Genomic DNA, 18,502 nt, shown 5'->3' on the forward strand with positions numbered 1-18,502 from the left:
CTCTAGCTTTCCATGCTAGTAAAATAGTGCTAATAGCTAAATGCAGCAGAATTGCAGGAATTGTTCCAGAGCTTTTTTATTGATTTGCTTGAGCTGTGGCCAAGATTGGTATTGATATTCATTAACAGCTAACGTTTTGGCGTTTTCGCCTTCGTCAGGGCCTGGGAAAATTAATCCCATTAGTGATTTATTCTCTCAAGCTTCTTATCACCTACACCTGCTGTTCCAGAGCTATACAACCATGGACGAAACGCTTGTCGTCCACCTCGCACAATCGTTTCACTTCGAGTTTCTTTTGCAGAAATATCGATTTCCACACTTTCCCAAAATGTCAGAATTCTAATCAATTAGTAGACTTCAATTAAAAGCTAAGAAATCATTAGACGACTAATAGTGGGTGATCCTGCACTAAGGATAGTCGTGCAAAGACTGTGCAAAGTCCAACATTCCTGCATCCATGGCACCTCACTTTCGTTGAAACACTGACGGCTTATCTACTATCTGCAGACACCAGTGCCTCGCTACTGCTCTTGGAACTTCGTCATGAGAATACAGCAGGCCCTTTCCCGACACATATGAAGGAGGGAATTAAAACGCTTGTGGTTTTAACAGTGATACATGCTCGTTTGTTCTTTTCCCTGCAAAAAACTTGAAAGGTCTTTTACAGATCGTGTCGTACAGCTTCTTCTTTCCTTTCTTCAAATTATTTTTCGAATTATTTCAAATTATTCTTTATGAGTGTGGTGATTGCAGATTAGAAATTTCCAGAACCCTTGGTAAAAGTTATTTCTGTCGTTGTTTTTGTCGTTGCACTGCGAACTACAAATTCAAAAACGCACTCGATTTCAATGCCTCATCGGAGTTTCATTATTAGTGAAGTTCTCAAACTAAATGAATGGATTCGGGAATTTGTGCCAAACTCTTGAGAAGGAATGTCATATTTTGTGCAGGGTATCACTGAAAATTTCATTTTCGTTGCCCCTCACTCAAAGAACGAGGAACCGTCTGGTATCTTCCGACAGTGACATTTTCAGGAAATGTATTTGTTGCAAATGGATTTAATGACTATTAACCATGAATTCAGTTTTTTTAGTGGCTCATCAGCATTCTCCTGCTTGCGAATTCAAATATTCCATTCGGTGGAACTTGTTCACATGCTACTTTCAGCCCAAATTTATGTTCTAATTTCAAATTGATGGGGACAACGTGCTTCATTTTGTGGCTGCTGGCCTTTTTTTCTCTCACATTAAAGTGTCTGTTTTCCCTGCGTCATTATTAAAGCTTATTCGACTAACTTCTTCGTTCGAATCACCATATGCAAAAGTAAAATTGTTCACAAACACCCAGTTCTTAAAGAAAAGAAGACTGAAAGTAAGAGCCTCCAGCTCCTGGGAAAAGAAAGAGTCAGTTTATATAAATGGTGGCGAAAGATGCGCACCTCTACAAACTCTTCGGGAATCAACTCGTCAAAAAAATGAGGTCTATGTATGATTCATTAGTTACCCATTACCGATGCTATTTACTTTACCAACTTGCTGAACTATATCGTTTTTTTCATGTATAATGATATTAGTAATAATGGCTCTGAATTGCATTCTTGGATGTAGTGAAGAGTCACTATCCAGTGACGATACCTGTAAATTTCACTTTAAAAAGAGCAGACAAAGAATTTGACGAGAAAAAGCTGGAAAAGCTAGAGATGGGGTTACAGATTGCGGGATCAGGGGCTCCATAATCACTGTGAAAATAACGACGTGAAAGACTCCTTTTTACGCGACGATTTCAACTGTAACGCACCACCCTTACACACGCGCCGCATCCAGTTGCGCTGCGGTTGAAAGTCAAGTTCTCCTCGACTGCCTATTCAAGTGAAACCAATGAATGGTTGCTAAGGGGGCCAGAAAGTATACATAGAGGTGCGCTCTAACGTTCTTCGCAGAAAATAAAGTGTTTCTCACGCCGTTTTTTTTAGGACGGTTAGGGAAAGATGAACGGAACCTCCTTGATCAGGCAATCTACAATCCAATCTCTAGCTTTTATCCCTCACCCCGTCATCGTCAGATTATAGATTAGCGCATCGCTGGCTTCAAGTTCTATTTATTTTTTGTTAATTTTTTACTTTCATGTTTTATTTTACTTTCTGTATTGTGTGCGCCAACACCACATTTCTGACTTTACGTTTGTTTAAATATTGGCCAGCTCTAATAAGTTCAATGCTATGAACTGTGATGGCGATGTGCTCACGCTCAAGAAAAATCGTAAAAGGAAAAGGCTTTTTGATTATAAGATACAAATCAAGTAGTCCAGTCGAAGACTTCTTAGCGAGTTATTCATGTCTTCACCTGTGTTTGACTTTTTTTATGAATCGTGTTGCAAGATTTATAGAAGAAAACTTATTTACTTAGATGACCCGTCTTCACTGGATGTGCGGGACCTAGCATCTCTTCCACTCGTTTCGTTCCCTTGCTATTGTCATCCAACATGTTCTCAAGTTTCGTGAGTGACTTTGACGAGGTCCTTGAGCCGTATCCAGTTGAGCTCTCAGCTGGTCTATCCGTGTAGCGAACCCGTCACCCCATCTCGTTGGTGGTCTCCCTCGAAGACGTTTAGCATCTCTTGAAATCCACTCTAGCGCTCTTTTAGTCCATCTATCGTCGATTCTTCTCATGATATGCTTTGCTTTCGATATATATTCCGCTGGATCGCGAAGACGGGACATTCCTCTTAAGTCGGAGTTGCGAAGACCGGCCAGGTGTTGTGTGCGCCGACTAAACTTCAGAAGACATCTATCAAGAGCTCTGGGGGTAGCAATCAGCTTCCTAAACGTGGCAGCGGTGTTTGCCCACGTCTCCGCTGCGTAACAGAGCGCTGGAAGGACTGTCGAGTCGAACAGATGGGCACGAAGATCTTGGTCCGTCAGTTGGTCCATAGCTCCCCTGACGGCTGCGAATGCTGCCCATGCTGCTCTCATTCTTCTATTCAGTTCTTTCCTCAAGTCGTTTTCCATGTTCATAGAACGTCCGAGGTATACGTATGACGAAGTTTCCACGATTTGGGAGCCTTCAAGTTGTACTGCTCCATCCTCGCAGTAGGCGTTCTTCATTAACTGTGTCTTCTTTTTGTTTATTCGCAGTCCTATTCTCTTCTCTGCTTCTTTCAAGTCGTTGAGCATCGTTTCTGCTTCATTGGTACTGCTTGAAGAGAACGAGATCGTCCGCGAAACGAAGGTTCTTCCATCTACACGTATGCCCCTTTCTTCCCCGGAAAGTGATTTCATTATCCATTGTAATGCAGCCGTGAACAGCTTCGGCGATATAGCATCGCATTGTCGTGTCCCTTTCCAATGGGTATGTTGAGGGAACGATGGAAAAGTTGTATCTTCGTGGTGCATCGACCTTTTTTCATGAAAAGATAGTTCCCATGAAAGAGGCGAGCGGCGGACAACAGCCCGGCGAGACGATTGCTATTTTCGTTCCTATCCCCTGGTCCAAATCTTCCAATCTTGTATTCCTTTTCTGTAGCCTTTCTTAGTTTTGTGTCGAAGTCTCCGACAGCGAATTTGTAGAAGGACATCTCTTTTCGGATTGCTTCCTTCAGCTCCGCGTTAAACGCGTCCAATTCGGATTCATCAGCTGCTGATGTTGGTGAGTAGCAGTTGATGATACTAGTGGATTTTTGGCGCAGAGGGCGGAGGCGAAGAATGACTAGACAAGGTGACAGGATCTCGTGAGGATCAACAGGATGGATGACAGATGGGTGCACAACAAAACCAACACCGCCTAAATTTCGCGACGGAATCTTCTCTCCACGAATGACGAGTGTTCTGTCATTTATCTGTCGTACGTCGCTCCTTCCGCACTTGCTCTTCTGCAGAGCAATAATGTGAAATTTAGTACGCTCTGCAGCTCCGAGAAGGGCATGCAGGTCAGCGTCCGTGGATACTATTCTCGCGTTGTAAGTACACAGTCTGAGACAGTCTCCATGGCGAGTCGTGCGTGTGTCGCCTTGGTCCAGAATCAGTGACGTCCTGAGCAACCTGAGATTTGATCGCCTCTCACCGGTCGCCATACCGTCCGACGTCTAAGACGGCAGGACCCAGTGTGCAGGGTACTGAGGCAGTGTATATGCTGGAGTGGCAAAAAGACTTTTCCCCAAACTAAGCAGCCATATCACGGCGAGTTTAGCCTTCACTACAGGTCGTCGCCCACCCTATATGGATCAGGGAGCCACCTAGCGACATTTTGCCAAGACGGTGGTGAATCTTAGCAGTATAGAAGAGAATAGAAGAAGAGAATACATATACGATTTCATAGGTCACTTTTTCCCAAGGAAGGGAATTTCAACCATCCTCAAAGGTTTTCTGAGAGTCACTATTCCACATTCACCGAAAGTTACCATAGTGGTTTTTGAAAAATATTTGCAAAAGTACGGAAAAGTTAGGAAGGATTATCACCAAACAACAACTTGAGATGAGTTTGTAATGTGACAGGACCATAATGGGACGACTTGGATTTATTAGCCGGGTGCTAAGAAGACAACGCAATGGACACGACAACGACAACGAAAAGTCAAGAGTTTTAAAACCATCAAGAGAGGAGGGGCTCCGGAAAAGCTCGAACGAAGACGACGGCGAGGAGCCGCGCCAGCTGCAGGGAATAGAAGCTGCCGACGCTTTACGGGGAAGCGGCAAAGTTTACCACAAAGAGAGAAAAGCAGCACTATTTGCTAAAGATGCAAGGATGAGAAAGGATATTCACGTCTGTCGGAGTACATCCAATCGCAATAAGGAAGGAAAAGGCCCCGTATTTTATTCAGAGCTCTTCGACAGACTATCCAGTTGCATACTCATAATCTAAGGGAAGAATGTCATGTCATCCTAGAGGTCCTGCCTCACCGACACCCCATCAAAACGGTGAAGAGTCTAACTTAGCTCGTTCCTAACATGATCAGCTCTTACCATCTAAAGGGCTTACAGATAATCTTTACCCACACCTCTTAAAAATTAATGACTGAAAGAACCATGGTTAGCGACAGTCATGGGACAAGCAGGATTTTAGAAAGAACATGACATGATTCTACACGCACACCATCCCAGAACACAGAAACGCAGCAAGAATGCAAGATGCGAGGGTGTCTCACTTTCTTCGAAGAGAAGGCATACGAGTCAACTGAAACAGATGCAATCATGGGCTTGGGCATCCGAGACGTCTCTACTCAATACGTAAAGGTCTTTATAATGAATTCAATCCTAAAATCTCCCAATTCTGCAGCAACTTCGCAATCGACGTGAAACAGAACAGGCAGAATGATACAATCTCATCCAAAAAACTCAATGCCACACTAGAAAACGTAGTACGGGCATTGGAATGAGATGAAATGACTGTGGAGATTAATGACCGGCAGTTACATCATCGTCGTTTCGCTGATGGCATCGTTCCGATAACATCCTCCAGATTGAAGAAAATATAAACCTGAACTAGACCAAACGATGTTCCTGTGCAGCAGATGGATTTCTGAATGGTACATATAAGGTTCTACTTGTTAGTGGACCTCATTTAACGTTGGTAGATGAAATGTTAGGAAAATCTTTACCGCACGTAATGTTGTCCTACGTGCTGGAACGACCCAACTGCAGCATCTAGACTATTCCTTCCGTCACTCTTTAACAGAGTTGTCGCCGCATGAAACATTGGAAACGTAGTAATTTGGTGGATTCTTCACTAGTTCATCAATTCTTCCTTGGAATTCTGGAACTGAGTCGGCCTGGTGGACCGCCTAAGGACACATGAAAGCTGAGGCCGTCAACAGCAAGAAAAAATGTAAAAGACAAAAAAATCGAATTTCCGATTCTTCATAGGAGACTTGAGAGTGTTTTTTGTAACTTTTAATACTATGAAATTTGATTCATGATCAGTTTTCTATTTTTGTTTTTCGCACAAAACAATTGCAGACAGTTAGATGAATAACCCGTAATCAGCAGATGTTTAGATTTCTTCGCTATGCTTGTTCCCGTAAATGAAAGCTAATGAATCGTTCGACGAACACCAGAACAAACATAGTTACAGGAGGTGCAGTGGCCGCAGCTTTCATAATTTAACAAATTTTTGGAGGTACCTCGACTCGCCAACTTTCTCTCTTTCTCTCTTGCTGTGCTGCCACGTGAGCTACTATTTTGTACAATTGGAGAGAATATGCAAATATTTTACAAATAGGAGGGAAGGAGATTCCTCTCTCATTTTACACGTAGTCATGCCTTTTTCTTCAACATTAATTGATAACAAAGGTGACCACAGTCTCGGATAAATTATATAAAGGTTTTTTTTCTCTGAAGGTCAACAAAACGCAGAAGGTTACTGCGGAGATCTCTTTATATGCCAAGCAGTCTCTCCGTGAAAGTGAAAGAATAATGGTCATATGTTTTGACGATGGGAATCGAACAAAACGCATATCGGTCGCTCAAGCAGTTCATCGACTGCGAATACGTAAGGCCCGGCCCAGCTGAGGTTGTTCGCATCGAATCAGCTATTGTCGTACGTTGAAGTAGTGTGAAAGTGCATAGCCAGTTTTCGACTCCAGGAAGAAACGTTTAAAAATTTCCATGGAAATTACTCTTGAGAACCGCTCGGTTAGAGTTATCTGGTAGTGTTTTACCTTTTTCAAATATTCATCATTTGATGAATTCAGGAGCAACGTTGAGTGACTGTGGTATCGGCTCGGTTTATAAAAGCAGTGTACTGGTTACTTTTAATCTACCATTGAGAAGTAATCAACTATGGAGATTACCATAACCCCTTTCATAAACGGTCGGCAGCTATTACATAGCATAGAGAGTGTGATGCATTCAAAGCACATCACACTCTCTATGTTCTGTAATAGCAGCCATCCATTTCTGCCCGTCAAGCAAACGCTCCTTTGATCAATTACCATGCCCGGTGCATTCCCTGAAAGGCTGGCATCAGGTGCATGCAAAGTGACTACACATCAGATACCTTCGAGGTCGTTAACAACGTAAATTTATGCGTTTCCGCTAATATCAATCGTGCTCCCGAAGTCAGCAACGGCTAGTTTGAATTGTTAATGAAGTCGTTCACCGATGATGCAGTCGCAAATGTGTAAACTGTTGACGAGGAGTCTGGAGCTCAGAAGAAAATAATAGGGAAAAGGAGTGTAGGATCTTGTAAGACGTGTTTTGTCTGTAATGTCTAAAGAGTGACAAGTGCAGTAACCAAAAGTCATGTGTTCATTTTTATCATTTCTGCCCCATTTTCATAGTTCAGAAATTTGTTCTCAACAATTTTCTACTATCTCTTGTTATATGTAAATCTGATTCCTGCGAACATATTTCCTGAGAAATCAAGTTAAACGAATGATTCTTTCCTGATGAATGAGCACTTCCGTTGTTCTCATGGAGGGATTCCATTTCCCGGCATTCTATGCATCTATAAACTCCTTCAGCTTCGCGAGCCCTTCCAGAAATTTGTTTTTCGGCAATAACCACAGCACTAATGGTGGAGCTAAAAGTGGTACTCGAGGAAGTTCTCGATGTTCCCTTTTACCCCATGATAAATAAGGTATGAGGTTCACGCATCGTATTCTGTTGCTATCAAGGTGCCAATAATCTACTGCGCCGCTGGCGAGGCAGTAATACGTCTTGCTTCTCTTCCATCATATCACTCGACTATTGCAAATCCTTCACATCAATAAGTTTACTGGAGGCTTGAAATTTATTTGTTCTAATCAGTATTTTGAGAAAGGTTGCTCCTCCTTAGGTTGTGGTTTATTGGAGCTCAAATAAAATTAGAAGCATTAGTAACTGTAAGACTTGACCTAAACTGGATAACCTGCTGCGCTACGTTTCTGGATAGCATTTTAGTCTTGCAGGGTTTTTTGAAAACCAATCTAGCGTGCCTCTCAAAATTCCTTCATAATAAACGCTAATACTGACGGGACATGTTTTGTTTGACTTTGTTTTAATTTTTTTAGTCAATTAATTTTCAATCAATTTCATTTCCATATATTGCAGAGTGAATGTTGCCGTAAAACAAGAAATTCTACTAATGAAATTGTGGGTTTAATGGCTTTTTTCAGTATTAATAGTGACGAAGCGGGTTGAAACAGTGATTAAAACTTCCGCAACGTATTCAAAGCAAAGCCGGGTTTCTTTTTAGCAGGTTTCTCAGCCAGGATAGGAGCATTAACTTGCTACGAGAATGTGCAAGTTATAGGCCACATACGCAATTCAAACTCTACGATTTTGAATTGACATAGAACGTGCCACATCATCTCAGAAAGATTTATCTATACCATCCAGTTCTATTCCTTTGTTATAAGTGACTGCACTGCATATCTTGACGGACCTGTTCCTCTGAGAGTGATAAAGATTTTTTTCATGTTGTTTCGCTCTTTTTTGGAGTTTGTCTTGCTGATCCGATAGCACATATGTCTCCTATCTACTTACTTTTACAAGACTGTTTTTAGCGTGCTATCTCTTTCTCAAAAAAAAAAAAATCTTGAACGACTGTCACATTTCCGCTTTCCAGTAACCCAAACAGATCCAACCGCAACATAAATCCCGAACGTCTACAGCTTCCTCGGAGGTGTTAAGTCGTTACTGGCTAAACTTGGAATTCATGGAATGGAATTCATTCAAAATTTCTGATGCTTGCGTTGTGTTTGCCTTTGGGTTGAGGCTGTTGTTCTCGTTCTTTCGCGATATAAATCCCGCATCTCTTTCAAAACTACGTAACCGCGAAATGTCATTTTGTCATTTACTTGGAATTCTTTTTACTGATAAATGACCTAGATAGTGGTATTAAGATTCCGAGAAAATTGATGCTATAGACCCTTTTTCTTCGCAAAATTTCATGTCTCTGTCGTAAAACATGCTTCCATTTCCACAAATCTCATTTCGAAACAGGTGTATTCTACGTCACGTCAAGAGGCAGTGTTTATCAAAATGGAATTTATACTTCACTGGGAGAAACAAAATCACGAAAAGCTCGAGAAGACCTTGAGATAACCATGACTCCAATTCTAGTACGAGAACCACTAGCGGACCTATTACAGGAGTCCGTGCAACCGACTTCTTTCACTTTTCATCTCCTCGTAACGATTTTTATTCACTTAATATAAAATCTGTAACCTCATAAATTCAATACAGCTAACTTCGTGTCTATGGGTCATCACACAGAATACTATGTTATTGTTGGTGTTTTTAACATTAACTCAACCTCCTGTTGTAACCAATATACTGTGCACATGAAATGAATTTCTACCACAAGCTCTGTACCTTGAAAAACCTTGGATCTTAGCAGTTTTTCATTCTATCATGAACCGCATCCATTGGAGATATCTTTGCTTTTGCATCTGCTCTTGCCAAATGGACTTTACAAAAGTTCTGTGTAATCAAAATTACAAGTTTTTGGGAGCCCACAACATACTTCCTGGTTTTTTTCATAACTTTTAACATTAACTCAACCTCTTCTGTGGCGTTTTTGAGGCTCTATCGAAATACGGTTCAACACATTTACTTTTTGAATTTTTGCCGTTTGTACTTTCATTTACAACCCTCTGGGCATCTAACTGAATTAGAGGCAGGGTATCAAAAAAACTGACATTATGTGGAAACATCTTGGAAAACATGGAACTTATGGTGTAGATAACGAATTTCGCGTCGCTCGGTCAATTTTCATTGATCGTCTTTTAAAAAAACGGCATAGGAACCGGCGTTCCTTTCTACGAGGTGTAAGTAGGAAAGCGCCAGCACGCGCGGCATCCAGAATCTCGAGAATCAGTCAGGTCTCCTCAACAACTTACTCGTGTGAATGCGTGTACGAGGATTACAGTTCTAACGCACCTTGTAGAAAGTAAAGCGGATCCCACGCCTTTCTAGGACGATTAAAAGAAATTGAGCGGGACCACGCTCATATCTGTAATCTACGCTCCGAACTCTAGTTTTTCTAGTCGGGCTCGCACACTACGTCAGTTTCGCTTTACCCGGCCTTTAAGTTTTCAGTATCACTTAGAGACTCACATGCATATCGTATTGTCATGTATGTATTCGCGCTGTATGTAATAGGATGTCTACTTATTTTTTACGACATGCATGTGAGTCTGTAAGTGATACCGAAAGCTCAAAGCCTACGTAAAACGAAATTGACGTAGTGTGCGAACCTTACTTTAAAAAAAAAAACTAGAATTCGAGGCGAAGATTACGAATAAGAACATGGTTCCGCTCAATGTCTTCTAATTGTCCTAAAAAAGCGTAAGATTCAAAAAATTGGAAATCGAAAACTAAAGCCAGCCATTTCTCCCGGAGATATACGTAAGGGCTAGAAGCTTCGTTGTCGAGGATACATGAGATACGTCTTTGCCGTCCTTATGCTAATTGATCCAAAGCGTCGTCTGGTGATCTTCTACGTATTGAAGCAGCACCATACTGCAGGTCTGCCGGCTAGCCATTTCAGCGAAGCGTTACAGCTTGCGCAATCCTTCGGCGCATTTTGCCACGAAGCAAAATGGTTGCACATTCTTTGCTAAGCTAACCATTTGGGTTCACCTACACGCTCCGGGCTACCGGGAGACTCAGTCGAGGTCGGTAACCAAGGTGGTGACCGAAACCAATCGCTCACGATGGATGAACATCTATCCGTCACCGGGGCTTCGCCAGCGCTGATCAGATTTTCTGAAGGATATCGTGGAGACATGCTGGCGTTTATTTTTTGCACGACAAAGTGTGATCCCATGTAGAACTTGTTTTTCGTAAAATTTCATATGTCTCTACCATATCGGTTATTTGTCGTAAAACATGCTTTCATTTCCACAAATCTCATTTCGCAGCAGGTGTTTTCTACGTCACATCAAGAGGCAGGGTTTATCAAAGTGGTATTTATACTTCAGTAGGAGAAAAAAATCTCGGAAAGCTCGAGAAGACCTTGAGATAACCATGCCTCCAATTCTAGTACCAGAACCACTAGCCGACCTAGCCGAAACGTGAGGGCTTCGGTTCTGAAATGGTTTACCTTCAACAATATCCTCAGGACCTCGCATCAGACTACCACTCGTTTCGTTAAGCATTTTTTGAAGCAAATTGTTCAGTTCTTTCACCGACCTCAAATGAGCTGTTCTTTGAACTCGGTCCCCCAGGTTCTAGTACACGAGAATTGCAAACTTATCACGAAAAGGATCAGGTGATGGACAGGCACAGTGAATACCAAAACGGATTATCATAAATGTGTGACCAAGCAGGTAGGAAATTGTAGAGAGTATGCGCATGTAAAAAAATAAGATAGTATGGATAGCATTTGTAAAATATATAGAAAAAGTTGAACTGTATCACGTTTACAAGTCCAACAAATTTAACCTTGGGAGTAGATTTGTGTTCAGGAAGGCAAACGTATGATGTATTTCTTGAACATGTTAGAGGAGGATGAAAGTCTCAAAAATTGTATTCCTTGCTTGACGTTAACTAAAAAAGTGTTTATTCTCACCCTGGCTGCTATGATTGGTGCCCAGCAGTTTCGTTAAAGAAATCAAAAAATTTATTCCGCACGATTAAAATTAAAAGCCTGCCCAAATTGTTTTCTTGTGTGAATTGTTTTTACAAGCTGATTAGTATTCAGTAGGATGTTAACTTAGTCTCTCCTGACATTCTCAGCGCAAATAACTTCAAGATATCCTCCATCCTTCTCATAGTCGCGAACACGAATTCGTAAAAGTTCTCGCTCTTTTCGACATCCTCTGAGGCTTTTGCCCTCGTCTCACTAGCCTTTTTCTGTGCTGTGGCGAAGCCAGCTCCCGTTTGGTGATTATGATCTCACGTCTGTGCTTGACGTTAATTGAAAAAAGAGCTCAATCTCAGCGATTGTTTTTATTTGTTCGCGCATTTGTCTTTATTTACTCCACCCGTCCTGTCAATTCCATTTACTAATCTTCTCTTTCGTTGCAGGTTCACAATATAAAATATGCTGGCGGCACTTGTTCTTTCGACATTCCTTCTTGTCAATGTCAACCCTCAAGGTGAGTCTTAACTAAAATATTCATCACAGGAGAACTTCGTCAATTGTTCTTCTGGGTTTGTTTGTGTTTCCACACCACACAAATGTTAAAGACAAAGCGGATGACTATGGTCTGAGACAGGAAGTAAAGGATGGGAAAAATGGCATTTTTCTTATCTTTGTTCCATCTTAATTCAAAAAAAAAATTAAGAGATAGAAAGAACAGCGATGTGACTGTTTCTTAGACCTTCTTCTCTGAAAAACTGTCTGAAACATTTTCTTCGGTCCTCTTATCACGAAATTATTCATGATCTTTCAGACCTGGCAATGAGCACAGGATTTAAGGTTTTTTGGTCCTTAAATTCTGTTGTATCCATTTTTGAGCTGCTGAAAACTACGCATAATTAAATTCTTCTTTAATAAGTGGTTCACATTTTTCAACTGTTTTGCAAAAAATTTGGCTCAGTGGGGTGTTGAACCGGAGTCGTCCTATATCGTAGAAACAAATTGAAGATCTTTTAGTTTGTTTTTTTCGTCGTTCCTCTGTAAGTCGACCAATGAACTTGACCCTTCTCTTTTTTGCCGTATTATGCACTTTAATCAGTTATTTAAAGATATTTCGTAGATTTTAGAATAAAACTAGAATAAGATAAAATGAAGATATATCAATAACACCATTTAACAACATTTCAGCAAATATGCTTTTTCCATACTACTTGCTTTTTCCTTCGCTTCTGTTGGCTACCGACTTTATCATTACCCTTTTATTTCTGGTCTAATACTTCTTTATCGAACCACATGAAATTTCTAATATATTGAATTGGTTGCAACCGAGAACTGTCGCAGAACGTTGGAAAGAAAAGACGACGACGACGGAGAAGAAGGAAAAGAAGAAGAGGGGAAGGGATCGTATTCGAGATAGTCGTGTATCTTCACCCTGCAAGACCCTGACCACAGCACAGGATCCATAATAATGCGACTTACCTAGAAGATGTAATAAAAACTTGATATTATGATGTCTACCGAGAGTAGAGCTCACCTTCGGATGTAAATTCTCGATCATAAAACTGTGTCATGTTTGATTAATTTGTCAGCGCTTTTCGGGATAAAAAATGACGATTGAGAAAATAATAATAATAATGATAATAAAAAGTGAAAAGTAAGAAGATGCTTTTCTTTCTGGTCAGTGCCGGCGATCGAAGGTGTTATTGCCAGCAGCACCAATCTTTGCGAACGCCCGCTTCGCCGCCCCGCAGCCGCGAATGCACCAGGCTTTAAGACGTTTCACAAAACAACAGGTAAAACGACTTAACAATTTATACGCAAGAATGTTTACGAATGGGCAGTCCTGCATAGTTCATTGTAAGCATGTTAAAACTACTACAAAATTCTATCTTCAGCGAAACCCACACCTTCAAACAATATTACGATACTTAATTTACGTGAACGACAAAATGAGTACCACAAAAGTAAGAACAGATTATTCGAAACTGTGCGGTTCGGCGAATTTGAGAAAATCACTATGCTCTTCCAGCTAGTGAACCCACACAATGCGGAGGTTATGGCAAAAAGAATGACAAGACATCTGCTGATATCCGATGATGATTCTGTTCCAGGGATTCTCATTGGATGTGAAGTGCTTTCCGCGTGTCAGGGTGACACGAGCTGCGTCGAAACAATCGTTTACCGGCTGAATCTCGAGTACTGCTTACCTAGTAAGTCATTACAATTGTTTTACAAGCTACCCTAGTATACTATGTGCAATACACTGAACTGTTACCTTATGACTATGTCAGTTTGTAGTGAAAAATAGGAAGTGCTTTTATCATGTATCCATATTCAGCTGCCAATAACTCCTTAATGATATGTGGTGTCTTGCATTCGTAACCAGGATTGGTGTGACATTTTATTTGGATGACGTTTCCGCTTGCTTCATCAGAGACAGGAAAGTGAAGCAAAGCAAGATTCCCCAAAACGTCCTGTCATCCTGGTCGGCAACATTTAAGGCTAATTAACCGTCCAATAGTCGTCGATTTTGCTCCCTTTCTCTGTCGCTTGCGACATTTCCCGCTAGACGACGGGAGATTGAGAGGATAATCTCATCTGATCATTTTTTACAAGCTCTGACGGAGGCGAGTAAGTTGGCACGTTAGAGCAGTGAACTGTGATACCAGTCTTGTTAAAAAATAGCCAAAATTTATAGCAGATTTCATCTGTTTTGTTTCAGACTACAAAGTCTCAGCAGAGAAGAGAGGTGCTGGAAGGGCTCGAATGCGCAACATCCTTCTCAACAGCTATCTCAATCGAGTTTGGTGAGCAATAGCTGAGAAACAGAGAATACAGTTCCATACAATGACTCATATAATTGCAGAATATTCAACGAAAGATTCTGGATCCGCTTTACTGGTTTCGCTTTGCCGTTCGAGACAAGTGGTTGTAGATAGATGTAGATCTTATTTAACTAAACACAAAAGTAAATAATGAACTGTGTTCCACACTCTTCACACAGCATTTCAAATATGAGAACCTGGTGTGTTTACATATACAAAGCAATGACACATTTTTACTCCTTGAATTACTCGCTAGGACTTCCACAAAATGCGTTAGCATACAGCATAGTGTACGTCAAGATGCTCCCTGTACATTCTCCATTTCAACGCATACTCAATCGCTGTGCGCGTGCTTACCAAAATTCTGATTTTCACTGTGAAAAAACTTTTTGGTTTTCCTAAACTGACATGTTTGTCACAGAAATGGTCGATAAGCCGAAAGGCTGTTAGGTTGTCTTTTTATACTAATACAAAACATATAGGTCCAATAGGTGTGAAATGATTTATGAGCAGCTAAGAAATACCATGTTTATCCATGCAATCATCAATCTCGTCAATCAGGATGAGTATACGAAAGAACGCCGGAGAATTTTCCGTCTACTGATGGAACGAACACAACGCCACAAGACCACAAATAAAACGAAAACGTGACCTTTTGTGGCGTCTATTAACATCATTAAAGAGGTGTTATTCAGCGTATCTTTGATTATTTTACTTTTACTGACTATTGATCCTTCTTCGATGAATAATTAACACATGCTACGAGTACGACATTTTGCACTAAGACCTCACCGGAAAAACACGCGGAGACCAGTTCAGGAAAGGCAAAAAACCCATTTCCCAACAATCTCCTACGAATCTGCACTACTGTGAAGATCTGTTTCATTGTTGCGTGTCATTACAGCAATTTCATAACGGGCTAAGTCTCTATTTACAAACTTGTGCATGTTTTTACTATTATTGTCAGAATGTGTATGTGTGTGAGCGCATTTGACTGCGACTCATTCACAACCTCTCCAAAATCACAGAATAATGAAAACTGATGCTCTGGTCCAGGAAACATTGTTGATGCACGTCCAACAACTACCAGTCTGGGAGGAAAAGGGTGAAAAGTGGAAAAAATAGAACTTTGGCATTTCATCCCCGCTGGACCTATCCCACTCCATTTTACAGCTATCTGGCTCCGGGGCACGAATTCGACGCCATAGTACTCGTCTCACCCAATTTTACCGCCTTGAGGCTCCAGCGCATCTAACCGACCACATAGTATTCCCTGTCTTTTTATAATTTCTTGACTGAGACAAACACATACACAGACGCACGTAACAGAATAAGCCCGTTATTATATAGCATGGTAGTTTGCAAATTTGGAAGTATACATTCACATAAAAGTTTGTTGACCCTCACTACAATATGAGAGAAACTAACTGCTTGATCAAAGAAAACATACATAGCCATTTAATTTTCGACAATAGTGAAAAGGTAGAGTGCTCGCCTATCAGGTGCATGGACATGGTTCGGCACCTCATCGGTGCAGTTTTGCATAATTATGGAGTATTTTCGTGACACACAGACAAAAACACACACACGTGACAGAATAAGCCTGTTATTATATATCATGATAGTTTTGCTCTGCATAAAATTCCTAAAACTCGAAGAAGAAATTTCATATTTTCGTGATGTGTGAACCCGCTGTCGTCGCAGGGCGATGGTTCGAAACCGCTCTAGTGCTAACCAAGCCTTTCATCCTTTCGGGGTGGATAGGTTGGTGCCTTGTCTGGGAGGATAAAAACATTGACTTGACCATCGGCTGGCCTCCGCAAGTCAATGGATAGGCCAACACGCAATCCAAGACCTCTTGATTACGAATTACAATAAAACGCGTTGGCGCATCCCTAGTGGATTGATACGCCAGTGGCTTCATCCTTTTATGCTATCACTTAAAGGCATCAGCTCACGAATTAGAAGTGGTACGGATTTCAAGTGGAGTACTCGTATGCGGGATCGTAGATTATGGAGAGAAAGGTGATTCCGTCCATTTTTCCCTCGTTGCCACAAAAAACGGCCCAGACGATACGTCTTCGAGCGATCCGGCGCGCTAATTTCTACAATGAGTTTAGTTGGAGCGCGCCAACCTTGTGCACGCTCTGCATCTTCCGGACTGTTTTTTACGGCAACTAGGAATAAGTGGACGGAATCACATCCCTCTCTATAATGTACTATCCCGTATACGAATACTCCACCTGAAATCCGTACCTTCTCAGATTCGTGGGGTGATGCCTTTAAAGTCACTGGAAACAGCTCACAAGAGGAGCCAAGCATATAGGCGGAAAGAAATAGCGAGTTCCACTAAAGATGTAGCACTATTGACGAATTTCAGCACTTTTACAATTTTTATTGGTGGAAGATTTTGTAGTGGGGGACTTTGTCTATTAGCATCAGCCACGAGAGGAGCGCCTGGTGCATCGCCGCAAAGGGCGGAATTGAAGGGATCATCTAGGCCACTGGATTGGAGGAGGATTAGGTCAACGTTGGTGAGGTTGGTGTTCTCGCCAACTCAAAAATGGCTAGGAACATCCATTTTCTCGAACAAGTGCGGGGCGAATAGGACGTCTACAGCAAGAAAGTGCGATTCAACAGAAAGTTTCATCAATTTCACTGCTTATGCTGCAACATCAAGTCATGAGATCTTTATTTATAGACCTAGAGAACTTGAGAACTTCCAAAAGCCCATATCTTTTACAAGATCAAACCTTTCGCCTGAGAGTTTTCATGTCGGGATTCACGGCCTACAATGAGGTGAGCAGGACCAAAAGCTTTCCGAGTTTATCTTGAGGGTTGAAACTGTTGGAACTCTCAGCTCCAAAAACCCCTGTCTAGGCGCCGAACGTGCGAGTCGCCTGATGGATAGACAGGAGATAGCAAACTGATGAAGTTGTCAGTAGAAGGCTTCGGTTGATTGACTTCGCTGTTACACCACAGTTTTGGACAATAACGCCAGGAAGGTCGGGATTGCAGGAGTCATTTAGGCTACCGAATCGGGAAAAGATTAGGACGGCGATGTATGTGATGTGATGTACTTACAATGCACGTATGCTTGCATAGGAAGCTGTCATTAAAGATCTGATGATGCAAGCTAGAATGATTGAGTCATCGGGCTGACTGGAACGAGACGACAACTCATTGAATGCTGACACTGGAGAAAAACTGTTTGAGAACACAGGACACTAGAGGAAATTGGTGGAGTTGGCATCCTCATCAACACGAGTATGACAATGAATATCGACGCTCTCGAACAGTTGATGACCCAAATCGGACATTTGGGGAGGAGAAGATGTGGATCAATACCAACATCGACTATCTTCAACGCTTACGCTCCAACATCAACCATCAATCAAATAAGAAGGGGAAGCTTTCTATGTATATGGATCTGGAGGATTTCCAGAGAGAAAATTACGAACTCTACAAGGCAATAGCCGGCGATTTCAATGGAAAAAGTGACCCCAGAAGAACGCCTGAAGAACTTGATATCTGAACCTACGGGCTACAACGGAATAAGCAGTAGCAGTTGACATGGTTACAAAAATCATCCATGAAAGTTGGACGTGGGAGTCACCCGATGGAGGGAACCATAATAAGGTGGCCATATCACCATCGGTAGAAGGTTTCGCTTGACGGGTGTCGCTGTTGCAACAAAGTTTTACAAGAATCTGACCATCGCATTTTTCGGGAAAGATTTGCTTTCACGAGGAGGGGAGAGAAGGCCACGAAGTTTACAACGCGAAGTCCCTGAACCACCATCAACTGGGACCTCTTCGCTTCGCTTGTAGGCTTTTTAGAGTCTACCGCCATGGACAACATCGACGACGTATAGATCGCCTTGTAGAACATCTCCACGACTGTACGAGATATGCGAGGAGTTCCAAAACCAACAAGAGACGCGTGTCTCCGGAAACTCTAGAGCCAACACGTTAGCGTGGAGCTGCAGAAGACGCAGCTAATACCAGACGGCGAACACGAATACGAACTCGCGAAGCTTTGAGTAGAGACGATAAAAGAACATTTTACGGAGGGAACAGCACAAAGTAGACTGAAGCAGCAGAAGCGAAAAAAGCGCCGTGGCCATGATTACATCGTCAGTTGCAAGCAAACATGACAGTCCCCCGAAACCCAAAA

The 18,502-nt window shown here is 41.7% G+C and overlaps 4 protein-coding genes across 6 annotated transcripts; 2 read left to right on the forward strand and 2 right to left on the reverse strand.

Annotated features, from left to right (window-relative positions):
- Nucleotides 1-2,434: 2,434 nt before the first annotated feature.
- RB195_026363 (uncharacterized protein) lies at nt 2,435-3,172 on the reverse strand (the record flags this gene model as incomplete). Its single annotated transcript, XM_064214881.1, has 1 exon — nt 2,435-3,172. The coding sequence occupies one exon, from the start codon at nt 3,170-3,172 to the stop codon at nt 2,435-2,437; it is 738 nt and encodes a 245-aa protein (XP_064070762.1).
- A 104-nt stretch (nt 3,173-3,276) lies between these two features.
- On the reverse strand, nt 3,277-4,068 carry RB195_026364 (uncharacterized protein; the record flags this gene model as incomplete). Its single annotated transcript, XM_064214882.1, has 1 exon — nt 3,277-4,068. One exon carries the CDS (start codon nt 4,066-4,068, stop codon nt 3,277-3,279), a length of 792 nt encoding a protein of 263 aa, XP_064070763.1.
- Nucleotides 4,069-4,496: 428 nt separating this feature from the next.
- On the forward strand, nt 4,497-4,856 carry RB195_026365 (uncharacterized protein; the record flags this gene model as incomplete). Its single annotated transcript, XM_064214883.1, has 1 exon — nt 4,497-4,856. One exon carries the CDS (start codon nt 4,497-4,499, stop codon nt 4,854-4,856), a length of 360 nt encoding a protein of 119 aa, XP_064070764.1.
- Nucleotides 4,857-11,963: 7,107 nt separating this feature from the next.
- On the forward strand, nt 11,964-17,861 carry RB195_026366 (uncharacterized protein; the record flags this gene model as incomplete). Of its 3 annotated transcripts, XM_064214885.1 has the most annotated exons (6): nt 11,964-12,018; nt 13,613-13,711; nt 14,224-14,250; nt 14,291-14,308; nt 14,368-14,429; nt 17,550-17,861. In XM_064214885.1, 6 exons carry the CDS (start codon nt 11,964-11,966, stop codon nt 17,859-17,861), a joined length of 573 nt encoding a protein of 190 aa, XP_064070765.1. The 3 variants fall into 3 exon arrangements, with proteins under 3 accessions (XP_064070765.1, XP_064070766.1, XP_013297827.2); XM_064214884.1 differs by lacking the exons at nt 14,368-14,429; nt 17,550-17,861 and having other exon boundaries at nt 13,397-13,711; nt 14,224-14,312; XM_013442373.2 differs by lacking the exons at nt 11,964-12,018; nt 13,613-13,711; nt 14,224-14,250; nt 14,291-14,308; nt 14,368-14,429 and having other exon boundaries at nt 17,514-17,861.
- Between the last annotated feature and the right edge of the window lie 641 nt (nt 17,862-18,502).

Source organism: Necator americanus, chromosome X (assembly GCF_031761385.1).
Source record: "Necator americanus strain Aroian chromosome X, whole genome shotgun sequence".
Taxonomy (NCBI): domain Eukaryota; kingdom Metazoa; phylum Nematoda; class Chromadorea; order Rhabditida; family Ancylostomatidae; genus Necator; species Necator americanus.